The following is a 15,072-nucleotide window of genomic DNA, read 5'->3' as shown; positions in this document are numbered from 1 at the left end:
TGCGCTGGCCAGGGAGGCGCAGGACCTGGGATGGGGAGGCAGCCGGCGTGGGGAACCTCCTGGATGCCGGGGCTGTCCCCTGTTTCCTGTCACAGACGAAGGCAAAAGCACCCTCACTCTTCCCACTGCTGCCCGGAACTTTGCCATCACGGATCTGGAAAAGCAGAGGGACGAGGACGTCCCCATGGTGGGTGAGCTGCATGAGTTGCAAGGTAGACTCCGCTCAGCCTCCGCAGAGGACGGGAAGGAGCTGGCCCAGGGCACAGGACGAGCTGGGGACCGGAGCCTCCCTTCCCCCGGCATGCCCGGGTCCCTGGCCCTGTGACCGCCATGTTCCACCCTGGTGGCTACAGGCAGGACCCCCTCTGTGGGCAAGACCGGGACGCGGACCCACAGGCTGCACACGTCCAGGAGAGGCATCCCGCAGGGCAACGTTGTGGACCTGTTCGCACACCATGAGTCGCCCTCTGCGCAGCCTCCTGTCTCACCGGGTCCTACGCCCGGCCGGCCAGGATGGCAGGACCTCTGGGGCGGGCTGGGCGCGTCCGGCTCGGTAACCTCTGCTCCCTCTTCCCTTCACAGCAACGTGCCCAGAGGCCCCAGAGTCCTAGGTGAGCTCGCGCGTGCCATCTCTGTCCTTGTCCAGGGACCACCCTGGCAAGGGCAGCCCCCCACCCACCAGGCCTGAGGCTCCAGGCTGTACTGGCTAGAGATGCCAAGTCCAGGGTCTGGCCTGAGTCAGAGGATTTGGGGGACCCAGGAAGACCCCTGCTAGGTGGAGTGCTGGGCTCACAGGCCTGTTAACCCCTGTCCTCAGCTGCTCAGGTCATGGGGAGACTGACAGGGATTGCAGCCAGAGGCTGGGATGGGAGGCTTGGGTCTGGTGACCTTGAGGCCTGCCATGGAGGGGCCTCAGAACACAGGCCCAAGAGGCTCTGGGGGTCCAAGAACTTGGCCTTCTTTCTCAGTCACCAGTACCCAGGGCCTGGGGGATGGGGTGGCAGGGCCGTGGAGGGAGCAGGGAGGAGGGGACGGGCACAGGAAAGCACCCCATGGAGTGTCCTGCTAGGCTGGAGATCAGCAACAGAGCATCTGGGTTCCCAGGTCCCTGTCGCATGTGACCCCGGAGCCAGCGTCTCCTGCGGCTCCCGCCTTGGGATGCCTCTGGACCCCCGCCCACCCCCATGCAGTAAACTAGTTCTGCATCTGCTCACGTGGCTTCCTGTCTGTGTCCAGGGTCTCCCCAGGGGAGAGGAGGAATCGAGGGTCTCCATCCCTGGAAACAAAACCACGGGCTGCCTCCCAGCCTCTGGGAGGTCAGGGCACAAAGGAGAGGTGGCCCAGATGCAAAAATCCCAGACCCAGGGCGGGGGCTGGGCTCTGGAGGCCTGGAGAGAGTGCCAGGCTCCCCTTAGGGCCTGCTTGTCCCATCCAGACCCAAAGGGGCACCCACCCCATCCACACTGTCCCACCTGAGCAGGCCCACTCAGAGGGAGCAGAAAGGAGAGGCTACACCATCCTGCCCAGCCCCCACGCAGCCCTGGCCCCTTCCAGAGCCCTGTGCTCAGAGCCCAACCCGAACAGGGCCTCTGGGCCCCAGAGACATGGCCGGAGCACAAGTGTCCACCTGCTCAGCCCACACAGGGTGGGGGAGACGGAGGTCCAGGCTGCCGTGGCAGGCTGCCCTGTCCTCCAGGTGTGAGAGGCAGCCCTGAGGTCTCCTGGCCCCGGCTCCCAAGACCTGAGTCAACCCATCCGTGGCCTGGAGTGGGAAGCCCACCTCCCCTCCCAGCCCAGCCACGAACCAAGGCGGCCCAGCGGGCCCAAGTGCTGCCCAACAGAAACCACCAAAAAGACCCCTCAGGTCCAACCAGGCCCCCTGGCTGGGGCTCCTGACCCTCTCCGAGGGGTGGCCATTTCACTCCAAACCAAAGCGGATTCCAGGGGCCGCTGTGGGAGTGGACTTGGCCAGCAGCTAGCAGACACGGGCACCAGCTGGCGCCTGGCTCCTGTCGCCTGACTATCCTCAGTGCACCACCCCGGGTCTGTCCTCCAGGAGCTGACCATGCCGTCCCTGCAGGAGGGTCAGACCCCAGAGCCTGGAGCTGAGTCCTGGAGAGCCTGCTGCACCCCCCCCCAATGAAGAAGGCGGGGCCTGGAGACAGGAAAGGCGGGGCCAGCAAATGTCGCATTCACAGCCAGCTGTAGCAAGTAGGGGAGGCCCCGACACGGGCCTGGACTGAATCCCTAAGGCGAGGGAGGACCCGTGAAAAGTGGGCACCCCACATGGTCCCAGTCACCTGGGGCAGGGAAGCCGTGGGCTCAGAGCGCCGGGGCCGGTGTGAGAGATGTCCACAACAAAGAGGCATGCACAGCGGCCAGGCTGGCTGGGAGCCCAGCGAGGGTGGCAGCCTGAGGGCCTGTCGGTGCCGGCCCTTGCATCCCCAGCACACCAGGCCACGTTCAAGGATTCTCGGCCCGATTTAAGGATGTTCAGACCTCGTGGGAGGAGCGGACACACCTGGGTCCTCCGTGTCCTCTGAGCTGACTGATGGCCCTGCCCTGGGCTCCCAGGACAGAAAGCAATGCTGTTAAACTGCCCGGACAGCCACTCCAGATCTTCCCAGGACTGAGACACGGGGCAGCTGAGTCAGTCCTGGGGAGGAACCAGGACGGCTGGGGCAGGGAAGCACCGCCAGGCTGGCTGGCAGCTGCTCAGGACGAGTGGGGCTGGAGGCCATTCACAGAGAGGGGGAGCTGGACAGGAGGCCCCCACCCAGCCCCTGGCACCACGATGCTAGGGAGAGGAGCTCTGCTGCTGCTGGCCCTCGGCCTGGGCCTGGCCGGCTCCCAGAAGACTCTAGAAGAGGTGCCGATGCAGCCGGGCTTTGACGCACAGAAGGTGGGTACTGTGGGCCAGACCTGGGATGGACACGGGGTCACAGTGGGAGGGGCTGGGGCAGGGGCGCAGGAGTCCTGGTGGACAGGCGCCATCAGTTAACCGTAGGGCCCTTCCGGTCCTCTCCAGGCGTTGGAGCTGGTGGCCCGAGAGCAGTCCCTTCAGGCTGCAGAGCATGGGTTTCAGAATGGGGCTGAGGGACTGCAGGGCAAGGCAAAGGGGCCCCTGGGGTGCCATGAAAGGGCAGGAGGAGTCCAGTCCCTCCTCCGCGCCTGCCCTGCCTGTCATTCCAGGGTCCAGGCGGCCATGGTCAGGTGTGGGGATTGTGGACAGTGCTGGGCCAGGAGGACAGCCAGAACTCTCCAGGACATGGCAGCCCCCATCACCTCCCTGGATGCACGAAGGGAGAGAGCTTGGACCAGACCTGAGGGAGACTGAAGGACGTGGTCAAGCAGAGCAAGGCAGGGTCAGGGCAGAGAGAGAGCAGCCTGAGAGACCGAGGAGGCAGCTGATGCTGCCGAGGAGGAAGACAGCCTGGCTTAGCCCTACCTGGACCCGAGGGTTCATCAGTTACCCCGGGGGTGGGGGGACCCTGGCCAGGCTCAGCTGATGACACTGGGGCCTGAGGCAGGCTGGGGCCTAGCCAGCCCCCGACCCGTGCCTGCTCCCACACCCCCGCAGGTGGAGGGACGCTGGCTCACCACCCGGCTGGCCAGCCACACAGACCTGGTCTTGCCGACTGACCCCCTGAGGCTCTCTCTCCGCTCCATTTGGACCAGAAGCAGCGGGGACGTGGAGTTCGTGCTCTTCTGGATGTGAGCAGTCCCCGTGGCCCCTCTCATTCTCAGACCCCGGGCCCCCTGGGCGACAGCACCAGTGGTCAGAGCCGGAAGGACATCTGGCACTGAACGGGCTGGAGGTGCTTTCCTGCGGGTGCAAGTCCGATGCTCTGAGCGTGGTGGGCAGGAAAGAGAAGCATCTGTGGTCCCTGGGATGCTGGCCACTCGTCAGCTGGGCACAGAATCCCCAGCCCACCACTTTAAGCATTGAAAAGTGGTCTACTAGCCAGGCGTGGTGGCGCACACTTGTCATCCCCGCATTCGGGAGGCTGAGACAGGAGGATCGCGGTTTGCAGACAGCCTCAGCTACTTAGTGAGGCCCTCTGCAACTCAGTGAGACCCTGTTTCAAAATAAAGAATAAAAAGTAGGGCTGGGAGTGTAGCTCAGACGTAGAATGCCCCTGGGTTCCATCCTTACTACCACAAAAGGAAAAAAATAAGTAGTCTACTTGCAAGCCTGTAATTCCAGCTACTTGGAGGCTGAGGTAGGATGATCACAGGTTCAAAGCTGCTTGGACCCCTTTCTGCCTCCGTAGAAGTGAGGAATTCCTTGGAGAGCTAGAATCCCAGAAGATTTGTAGCGGTGACAAGCTGCACTGAGATCAGACACTCTGACCACCAGCCCGCGTGCTTATTGGTCTATGCCCACAGCGTAGGAGACACAGACCACGTCCTAGCAGACGCTCAGTCCTAGACACAGCAAGGCAGCATCTGTGCTCCCAGCACATGTCCCCGCCCCTGAAAAGCAGAGCCCTTGGGGCGAGGGGCATGGGGGCAGGGCTTTGTCTATGCACAGTGCTGGAGCCATCAGGAATGGCCAGGGCAGGGGCTCTGACCCCAAAACCCAAAGCCCAGAGCCAAGGGCAGGCTGGAACAGTGAAGTTCAGACTTCTCCAGTAGCCAAGAGCAAGCTTCTCTTCTTCACTCCTGCCAGGGGCCTCCAGCTCCATCCCTAGGACCCACGGGCTCCACCCTGAGAGCCCCAAAGAGCCCGTGGGGCACTCGGCTAGGGCTCCTTCCACATCCCCCTGGGACAGCCCTGAGGCAGCCACCACGCCCTGGGACGGGCAGCGGGAGCCACGGAGGGGGAGCAGGCATGAGTTCCCTCCTCTTTCCTCAGAGGAGATGGAGTGTGTGAGGGAGTAAATATCACAGTCCATCCGGCCGGGCTGCAAGGCCAGTACCAAGGCTCCTGTGAGTAGCCCCGCCTGGGAGGGGGCACCGGGGCCCCAGTGCCCTGTAGCTGCCACGACACCCAGGAGCTGCTGGCTTTGGGGGCTGGGGAGCGCGTGCCGGGAGGAGGAGGCACACTGGGTCTTCCGTGGCTGGGCCTGGGGACGGAGGAGGGAGGCAGCAGCCCTCCCCTCCCGTGGCCTGGCGTCTCCCACAGTCGAAGGGGGCAGCCTGAACGTCTGTTTCGTCGGCACCGACTACAGCAACCTCATTCTTTACGTACGTTTCGAGGACGCCGATGAGGTCACCGGCCTGTGGGCGCTGCTGGGTAGGTGGCGGCTGTCCCGTGCCAGCCAGCACGGCTCGGGTCCCCAGAGGGAGGGAGGGGCCGCGGGACACTCCTGGGACTTGCTGTCTGGGAAGAGGTCTCTGGTCACTGTTCTGAGCGGTCTTGGCTGGGAGACCAGCAACTGGATCCTCTTGGGCTTCGCAAAGTCAAAGCTTCTGGGAAAAGAGACAGAGTGCAGGGAGGCAGAGGAACGGCAGCATCCACAGGCCGCGGCCTCTGGAAGACCAGGGCAGGCGGTGGGGCCGAGGCCATCAGGGACGGAGGGTCAGCCGGAGCCAGGGCCCCGGAGCAATGGCAGTGGAGAGCATTGACCAGGATGAGCAGGGCAGGCCGCTGCACAGGTGTGGAGTGGGGGCCCCCTGGGCTCTACACCCCGTGGAGCGCGTGGCCACCGGCTTAGAACAGACCTAGCTGTTGCAACAGCCTGGGCAGAGGGCAGCCCCGGGCCTGGGAGGTAACCAGCCCCAGCCTGCGCCCCTGCAAGGACACTTGGGTAGCCAGTGCCCAGGACTGCCTCCGGCCCAGCCTCCCCAGTGTGCATCGCAGAGGAGGGAGCAGAGAGGCTCTTGGAGGCTCCAGCACCTCGCTACCAGCCCCCCAACCCCGATTTTAGCAAGAAAAATGCAAGAGGACCCCAGGTGGCTGGGCAGGTACCTGGAGTTCGTGGAGAAATTCCACCTGCAGCAAGCCCCCGTCTTCAACACAGCAGGTGAGAGCTGAGCCCAGAACCCCATCAACAAGAGCAACAGCGGGACCCCCCCTAGCCGACATGGCCAGCTCCACAGAGCACCCCGATAGTCAGGCCTGCACAGGCGCTTCAGATGTCAGATCTCTCATAGCTGCTGGGGCTCCTTACCGAGGCGTGAAGCTGGCTCCGGGTCCTGGGTATGGCTCAGAGAGGTCAAGGGCGGGGAGGCGGCTGCACAGCAGAGGAGGAGGAGCTGGGAGCGGCCCAGATGGCCAGTCTCCTGGGCCAGCGCCTGCCAGCCAGCCCGGCCCCTGCACGGCTCCCAGGCGTCACGACACACTGCAGGCCAGGCCTGTTCTGGGAGCCTGGGGTGTGCACAGAGCGGGTCGGGGACGCCTCCGCCTCCTCCTCCGGCCTCACGGGGCCACGTCATGTTAGGCTTCATCAGAACAGATGGAGCAGGGCGAGCGCTGGCAGTGACTAAGGCGCCAGGCTGCAGGCGGCCCCGGAGCGTGCGTGGCTGGGGCCAGGCGGTTCTGTGAGTGCAGACACCCAGGGTGGCTGTCCTGAGAGGAGCCACAGGCACCTGGGAGCAGGGGACAGGCCATAGCAGGATGTGGCCAGCCGGGGGCCTAGCCGACAGTCCCAGGAAGGGACAGACAGCAGTTTTCTGCTGTGGTTAGTTCATTCACGGATTGACTAATTTCCAAACGGTCAAGTGAAGTCATTAGAATCACACCTTTTCCTCTGTGGCTCCACAGGCCAGTGCCCCAACCCGGGCCCAAGTGACACCCTCCCCTGAGGCCTCCTGTCTGGAATCTCCGTCCCTCTGCACTGCCCTCGGCCTCACTGCCTCCCGCTTCACCTTGGCCCGCGGCCAGAGACTCGCCCAGATGTGCCAAAGCCCCTCTGCTTCCAGGGTCTCATCCCCCTTCCGGTCCCCTACCTCTCTGTGGGTCACCAGTCCTGCCAACCAGCCACAAGGGGGCCCATAGCATCTCCTGTGGAAGAACAGCCGATAGTGAGGGACCCGCTGCCCCCAGGCTCCCAGCCCCTGTCCAGGACCAGAGCTCTGTGGTCCCCAGTGCCCATACAGTGCTGACGGCATCATCCTCCTGCCCCTGACCACTCCACAGGGGCGGCCCCCACACTCCAGGCAAGGGTAGAAGGGCCCTAATGAGGTGAAAGATGCCCTGAGCGGCCATGGACGAGAGCCCGGCGGTGAGCGGAGGCAGGCAGACAGCCTCCCTCAGAGTCCAGGCCCTACACGGGTGTGCCCGCCTCTGCCCCAGCCCGCAGACTCTGAGGGAACTGGGACAGAGGCTTCCCTCCATCCTTGCCATGTGGAAGAGCCCAAGACAGGTCTGGGCGGATGCCTGGCCCAGAAACACCCGGCAGAGGCTCCGAGGCGTGGCCACAGGGGGCTGGACTCTGGCCACAGTCAGCCACGGTGAATAAACATGACCTGAAATCCCAAAGGTCTCTCTGGGACTTTACTTGGAGAAAATGCAAAAGCCGGCGACAACATGATTACAAAACAGAGACACAAGACACAGCCACTCCTGCTCAACTAGAAGCCTCCAAGGAGCCAGAGAGGGCAGGCTGGGGCGCGCAGCCACGAGGGCTCAGGCCGTGTGCGAATGGAAAACAGCCCGTCTGCCGGCGAGGTGCCACACACCTGCGATCCCCGTCCCTGGGAGGCTGAAACAGGAGGATCACGGTTGGAGGCCAGCCCCAGCAAATTAGCAAGACTGTTTTAAAATAAAAAATAAAGAGTGGGTTGGGGGTGTAGCTCAGAGGTAGAATGCCCCTGGGCTCAATGTCCAGTTAAAAAAAAAAAATTAGTGTTGAGGGACATAGGAGAGAACAGTTAGATATCTTGCCCTGCACGTTATCTTAAAATCAAGTCCTGATTAAGTCTTAATAGAAGGAAACCTTGAAATTTCTCTAGTATCTGTATTTGAGTTGCAAACCCACAGGGTATAGACACCAAGGGAAAAGAAGAAAGGCTGAAGCCATTAGACTCTACCGCATCAAAGACATCCCACAGAAGGGAAATACAAGCAAGCCAACCGCAATTAGGATCTGCAACGAATCTGACAAAGTTCCTATCACAGCTTTATTTTTTTTTCCAGTACGGGGGATGGAACCCAGGGGCGTTCTACCTCTGAGCTCCTCCTCCAGCCCAATTTTTTACTCTTTATTTTGAAACAGGGTCTCACTAAGTTACAGAGGGCCTCACAAGTTGCCGAAATTGAGAATCTCCTCTCTTAGCCTCCCAGTGTAATGTAAATGAGGCCAGGACTACATAAGTCATCTGCAAAAAGAAATGTTGTTTACCAAATTAAGAAAAATAATTTTAAAAGACAAGTCCGCCGGGCGTGGTGGCGCACGCTCGTCATCCCAGCATTCGGGAGGCTGAGACCGGAGGATCGCAGTTCGCGGACAGCCTCAGCTACTTAGTGAGGCCCTCTGCAACTCAGTGAGACCCGGTTTCAAAATAAAGAATAAAAAATAGGGCAGGGGATGTAACTCGGAGGTACAGTGCCCCTGGGTTCCATCCCCAGACCCAAAAACAAAACAAAACAAAACAAACAAACAAACAACAACAACAAAAAAAAACCCAAGTCCCTTAGCGTGTGTGGCGAGAGGAAGCAGGAGCAGGGCAGAGGTCAGGAGGGCTTTCTGGGATGACCCAGACTTCAGTAGGCTTGCTCCAGGACCTAATTACACTAAGTTCTACATGTTAATAAGTTTGCCTGTTTGCTGTTGTTCTTCCAAATAAATCAAATAATTTACAGGGCTGTAATGCCAATTCCCTAGCTGGGGAGAGGGCGGTACTGAGGGCCGGACTCAGGAGCATTCTACCTCTGACCTGCACCCCCAGCCCTATTTTACTTTCCTGACACAGGGTCTCACTAAGTTGCTAAGGGCTCACATACGTCACTGGGCTGGCCTGGAATTCGGGATCCTCCTAGCTCAGCTTCTCAGTCGTGCGCCGCCATGCCTGGATGACGCCATCCTGCTTTAAAAGCAAGATTTTAGACGTCCTCTCAGTCGACTCCCTGCCTTGTTTGTAAGTTGGCAGGAGAAGGACGGTTCAGTTTCTTGGGGTCCAGCGCCCCGTCTCCCCAGATCCGACCCGAGGCATCTGTTGGTCGCTGTCGGTCCGGGGATGGGGGCTCTCCTCTGGCATGTGTGTAGATTGGTTTTCCGGCAAGATATAAGAATAAGCAAGTCACCAACAAGGTATCTTAGTTAGGGAGACAGCCGTAGAGGGGCAGGTGTGCTCTCAGACCGTCCCCCGGTGGAGGCACAGGAAGGGCCCGCGCCCGGCCCCGGGCTGACCCTCCGCAGAAGCGGCTTCTCACCGGGCGTCCAACTTTTCTCAGCCTCTGTCTTCCACGCCTTGAGATGAGTGTCAGTGCGCCCCACGAATTAACGCCCCAGAGTTACCACTGTCCTAGAGTGCTGACCTTGTTAGCCCACTAGGGCTGCGGGGCCAAGGGCTTCCGAGACGGACCTTAATCCTTCCGGTCCTGGACGCTCAGGCCCGAGACCCCGTGTAGCGGGCTGGCTGCTCTGAGGCCGCTCTCCTCGGCCCACAGATGCAGTCGCGCCCCTGGGTCCTCACGCGGCCATCCTCCTGTGTCTGTCTGATGTCGTCTCCTCTTCTCCTAAGACCATCTGTCACTCACGCTGGGTTCGGATGCACCCCAGGGGTTCCGTAAGTGATGACCCGGGACACTATTCCACCCCTGACACTTCTAAAGCTGCCTGTCACTGTCCAGTAACTCCAAGTTAGGTGCAAAACCACCGCCACGGGCCGTCACGCCCCCCACTCAGTTTTGTCCCTGGTCACTCTGTTGGATAGCTGTCACCAGGAGCTCAGCAAACACCTCTTAAAAAAATAAAATGGAGGAAGAGGCCAGACATGATGGAGCACACCTGCAATCCCAGTACTTGGGAGGCTGAGACCAGAGGATCGCAGGTTCAAGGCCAGCCTCAGCAACTTAATGAGACCTTGTTTAAAAAAAACAGGGCTGAGGATATAGTTTGGAGGTTGAAGGCCCCAAGGTTCAATCTCCAGTGCCAAATATGTAAATAAAAATAAATGACATGGCCCCTGCTGTAAGCACATGGATTTAGTCCCTTGCTCTGGATGAATGTGTTTGGGAGAAAGGCTCTAATTCCCCTGTGTCCCCTCATGCGCTGGGGAGAGGGAACTCACGAGGGAATTGATCGCCAGCTGCCCACATCCCAACGCTAAGGCCAGGCCACGCGCTTCGTGAGCGAGCTGTAGGTTTGGTGGTGTTTTTTTTTTGTTTGTTTGTTTTGTTTTGTTTTTCTTTACATAGAAAAATACTTTTTCCAGTTTGAGAATAGACATTTTTTCCACACTAGAGTCTTTCTCTATTTAAGAAAACTACCTGCCTCAAAAGTATTTCCCCATTATCTGCGACAAAAAGCTACGGCATCACCGTGTGCGTCTTTTATTCTTTATTCCTAATTAGCCAACTCGGGTGGTTGGAAATTGCAAGGGGCCCATCTTCTTCTGTGGGGAGGGGTGCAGTTTTGCGTCTCTAAGAACCAGAGTGTCTCCGGGCTCCCCGTGTGCGTGGAAGTCCTGGCGAGTCACTTATTTGTCGGTCGACACGGCACCATCACCGTGCCCTACTTCCGGGACTGAGCCACCTTGACGTACAGCATCTGAGGAGGCAGGAGGAAGCTGGGGTCCCAGCTGTACTCGGGGGACAGCAGCTTGGTAGGTCTCTTGAGGAAGTAGTACCTGTTGAGGTATTTCTCGAAGGTACTGTTAAGTCCAGCCCCAAAGTCACGGATCACTCCTTCCAGATACGTCTCCACCAGGTCTAACACCTGATGGGGCGTGCCACCGATAATCGAACTTCCGTAGTAGAAGTCTCCTTGTCCAAACGGGATGTAGGCTGCCGACGTGGGCCTCCTCTCGTACGGGAAAGTGGTGGTGTTTCTAAAGTACCACCAGGCATGGAGCAGAGCCACGCGCGTGCCCAGGGTCTCCACCCCAAAATCATCGTGGAAGATCAGGTTGGGCTGCATGCTGAAGAGGAAGTCCACCTCGTCCTGGATGTGGGAGACGATGCGCTCGCCCAAGGCCTGCAGGCACGTGAAGTCCAGGTCCTGCCACCACTTTTCCATGCGCAACAGCACTAAATGGAAGGAGTGCAGAGGGCTGGACCTGGTGTCGGGAGGCTTGATGTAGGTGTCCGAAATGATGTAAAAGGTCACCCTGTGTCCAGGCATGAAGTGCTCGTTGGCCGACTTCAAGAACATTTCCAGGTACTTGCGGGTAGAACTGGGAACACACAGAGAAAGCAGTTTAGTGTTCTAAAACTTACCTGGGGTCTAGGTGCCATCAAATGTACTATCTAATGGCAGCCTTACAGAGGCTAAAGAACCCCAATACAACTGGGTGGGGGAGCACGCACTTGTAATCCTGGTACTTGGGGGGGTGAGACAGGAGGATCGCAGGTTCGTGGCCAGCCTCAGTGACTCAATGAGGCCCTCAGAAACTTAGCGAAACCAAATTTCAAAATAAAAAGTAAGAAGCCAGGCATGGTGGTACACTCCAGTAATCCCAGTACTTGAGAGGCTGAGACAGGAGGATCACAGGTTCACAGCTTAGCCTCATGCTACTTAGTGAGGCCCTCTGCAACTTAGTGAGGCTCTGTTTCAAAATAAAGAATAAAAAATAGGGCAGGGCGTGTAGCTTGGAGGTAGAATGCCCCTGGGTTCAATCCTCAGCACCGCATTAAATAAATAAATAAATATATATATATATAAAAGGGCTGGGGTATAGCTTGGCGGTAGAATGCCCCTGGGTTCAGTCCTCAGCACCACATTAAATAAATAAATACATAAATAAATAAATAAAAATAGGGCTGGGGTGTAGCTTGGTAATAGAATGCTCCTGAGTTTAGTCCCCAGTACCACAAAAAAAAGAGCCCCGATAGGTCGCCTGGAGAAGTTGGGGTGCAGAAGCCAGGTCTGAGGCTCCACTGAGTGGGTTAGCAGGTGAGGGTGTAGGAAAGCCGGGGCGTTTGGGAACAACTAAGCCAGAACAAAGCATGCGTTTCTAAAAGATTCCCAAGAGGTTTACCAACCCCACCATGGCGGAAAATATAACCGCAGCAAATGTCTCTTGCAGGACGGCCAGAAGCGGCAATCACGGCAAGCCGCGGGCCACTGGCGGGGCCGAATGTCCGTGGACGCTCACCCTCGGTTCTCCAGGACTAGAAGGGACTAGAAGGTCAAAGGTGAGCGGCACCCACCTGCCCCCCGAACAGACAGCCAGGCCCACGGTGATGTTTCTCTTTCTGTAAAAGTCCTTCAGGGCCTGTCTGCTGAAAGTACCTTCCCACAGCACCGGGGCCAGCCAGGCCGTGGAGGTCAGGACGTCCTGGCGACTCCTGTGGAATACCAGGGCCACGATCAGCGGCAGGCGCTGGGCAGGGCGACGGCAGCGAGCCGCTGCCGGGCGGCGGGCGGGCCTGGTGCACACTGGCTGACTGGCCCGGCCCCGGCAGGCCCCTGGGGTGAGCGCTAGCGTCCTGTCTCTCCTTCCCGTGGGAAGCACAGGCACAGCCGTCCACAGGAGCTGCCCGGTGGCGCTCGGTCAGCCGGAGCAGAGCGGGCTCACACCTGCCAGGCCAGCTTTCCTCCTCCACCCACCAGCCTTCCAAGCCTGCAGGCTGCTTTTCTTGAACTCTGATTAAAGTTCGATTGCTGCTTAGGCAATTAAAAAAACAACAACCAGGAAGCCCAGAAACAGAACATTCTCCATTACTGCCTGAAGCCAGCATCAGGCTGGACCATTGCCTCTGGTACAAAATCCCACCTCCCTCTTTTTCCCCTCCTCTGTGTCTATTTGATATCCTCATGGCTGCTATCAGCCACTGTGTGATCCAGAAGAAATAGCTTCAAAAGGAGAGGGAGACAGTGGCTGGGAGTAGTGGGGCACGGCTGTGATTCCAGTACTTGGGAGGCTGAGACAGGAGGATCACAGGTTTGAGGCCAGCCTCAGCAACTTAGCAAGACCTCCAGAAACTTAGTGAGAGCCTGTTTCAAGATAAAAATAAAGTGGGCTAGGAGTATATTTCAGAAGTAGTATGCCCTTGGTTTTAATCCCCAGTATATAAAAAAAGGAGAGAGACATTAGATTTGCTCTCAATAATAAGAAAAGAACAATAGGATTTAAGATATGTCGGGGCTTTGGGGGTGCTGGCGTTACCTCCAGTGTAGACGATCACATTCACGGCTATTACAGAAGACCAAAGTGTGCTGGGGAGTGATCAGGGCAGGTTAAAACGCCCAAACCGATCCCAGCCTCGGAGGCCCCAGCACCGGCCAGTGCTGGGGCCAGTGAGGCCGGCATCGGAGACTGCCGTGAGGCAAGGCCAGTGCTGGGGCCTCCGAGGCCGGGATCGGAGCCTGCTGTGGGGTTAGGCTGGTGTGGGGGCCAGCGAGGCCAGAACAGGGGCCTCACATGAGGCAAGGCCGCTGCTTGAGCCAGCGAGGTCTGGATCAGTCCACCGGGTAGCCAGGCCACTACTGGGGCCGTCAAGAGTGGGATCGGTATTTGCAACGCGGCATGCACAGAGAAATATCACAGAAAATTAAAACCAGATGCTTCCCCTAATCAGCAAAAACTAGGAGGAAAGGGGCAACAGGAAGAGGTCGAGCTATAGAAAGGGCCCTATAGTGAAGCAATTAAGGTGACCAATCAGAGGGTATGGAATAGGGGAGGACGGAGCCTCTTTAAAACGCAGGAGGTACATAAACATATGTATCAAAGTTAATCACCAAACAAGCATGGGATCAGGGAGGGGGAGGGAATGGGATGGGGGCTGGATGAGGGCTAATTGGATGATGTGTGCTTGTATATCCTCTCAAGTCTTGTACTCCAATGTGATTGATATATGACTACAATGCACCAATTTAAAAAATAAATTTAAATAATAAAAAAATAAAAATAAAATAAAACGCCCAAACCGCGCTGTCCTCTCTGAGAGCTGCCTGCGCCCCAGGTGCTGCGAGCCCTTGGTTATCTCTCTGAGAGGACAGTCTTTGCCACCCTACCTACCAGCAGTGTCGTGGAACGAGGGGGTCACTTGGGCGTCACGCCAGGACGCTGCTTTGGAAAATTTCCCCCCTGCTGTGGACTGAATATTTGCGCACACACACCTCCCCCAAATCCTCAGCTGATATCTGCTCGAGGATATCTGCTCGACGTAAGGTGGCATCTGGGGTGGGGTGTCTGGGAGGCAGTCAGGAGGGTGGGATTAGCCCTTGTAAGAAGACACAGGAGCTCGCTGGCTCGCTCGCTCCCTCTCCACCACGGCAGGGCAGGGTGACGAGGGCCATCGGCAAGCCAGAAAGAACTTGCCCACGCGGGTTCCCCTGGAGTGAAGCCTCCACAGCCGTGAGAAATAAAGTTCCCCTGCTTAAGCCGTCCAGCCCGGGCAGTAATGTTACCACAACCGAAGGGACTGCTGCTGATCCTTCCTCCTCGGGGGACACTCACATCCCTTCCCACCAGGGGTTCCAATTTGACTCAATTCTCGACCCAGGAGGCATGCGTGGACTATCCTACCACCCAAAACAACTCACATGCCCACGGGCAGACAGTGGTGACTAAGCCGGTGTGTGCCCCACTGGATTGCTGCACAGATGCCCAAATGAATTACAGTCTCGTGCAAAATGCAGGTGACTCTGAGCATCTGGGAAACCCCAAATAACAAGTGCATTGTCCTCTCTGTAAAGCAAAGGACCACTACAATTTTTTTTTTTTTTTTTTGGTGGTACTGGGGTTCCTGGAAGCCCTTCTACCTCCGGGCTCCACTCCCAGACCTACTTTTACATTTTTATTTGGAAACAAGGTCTCCTAAGCCAGCACGCGCGGCTGGTTTCGAACCTGCGCCATCCTCCTGTCTCCGCCTCCCAAGCGCGGGGGTTACAAGCGTGCGCCACCACGCCCGGCCCCGGACCACTACAATTTAAAAGTAGATAATTTCAGAATACATATGGATGGATAAGATTATATAGAAAAGGCCATGAGAGAATGACCCATCAGGGCCGTGTGATC

General features: G+C 58.2%; 2 protein-coding genes across 2 annotated transcripts; one reads left to right on the top strand and one right to left on the bottom strand.

Annotated features, from left to right (window-relative positions):
- Positions 1–2,794: 2,794 nt before the first annotated feature.
- On the top strand, positions 2,795–9,753 carry LOC308272619 (lipocalin 1-like; the record flags this gene model as incomplete). Its single annotated transcript, XM_080709482.1, has 6 exons — positions 2,795–2,902; positions 3,581–3,714; positions 4,859–4,932; positions 5,129–5,239; positions 5,874–5,969; positions 9,557–9,753. 6 exons carry the CDS (start codon positions 2,795–2,797, stop codon positions 9,751–9,753), a joined length of 720 nt encoding a protein of 239 aa, XP_080565608.1.
- Positions 9,754–10,622: 869 nt separating this feature from the next.
- On the bottom strand, positions 10,623–12,803 carry GLT6D1 (glycosyltransferase 6 domain containing 1; the record flags this gene model as incomplete). Its single annotated transcript, XM_080709481.1, has 3 exons — positions 10,623–11,283; positions 12,158–12,397; positions 12,775–12,803. The coding sequence occupies 3 exons, from the start codon at positions 12,801–12,803 to the stop codon at positions 10,623–10,625; spliced, it is 930 nt and encodes a 309-aa protein (XP_080565607.1).
- Between the last annotated feature and the right edge of the window lie 2,269 nt (positions 12,804–15,072).

Source organism: Muscardinus avellanarius, assembly GCF_963383645.1.
Source record: "Muscardinus avellanarius genome assembly, chromosome: 13".
NCBI classification, from domain to species: domain Eukaryota; kingdom Metazoa; phylum Chordata; class Mammalia; order Rodentia; family Gliridae; genus Muscardinus; species Muscardinus avellanarius.
This window is presented reverse-complemented; position numbering and strand designations above follow the sequence as displayed.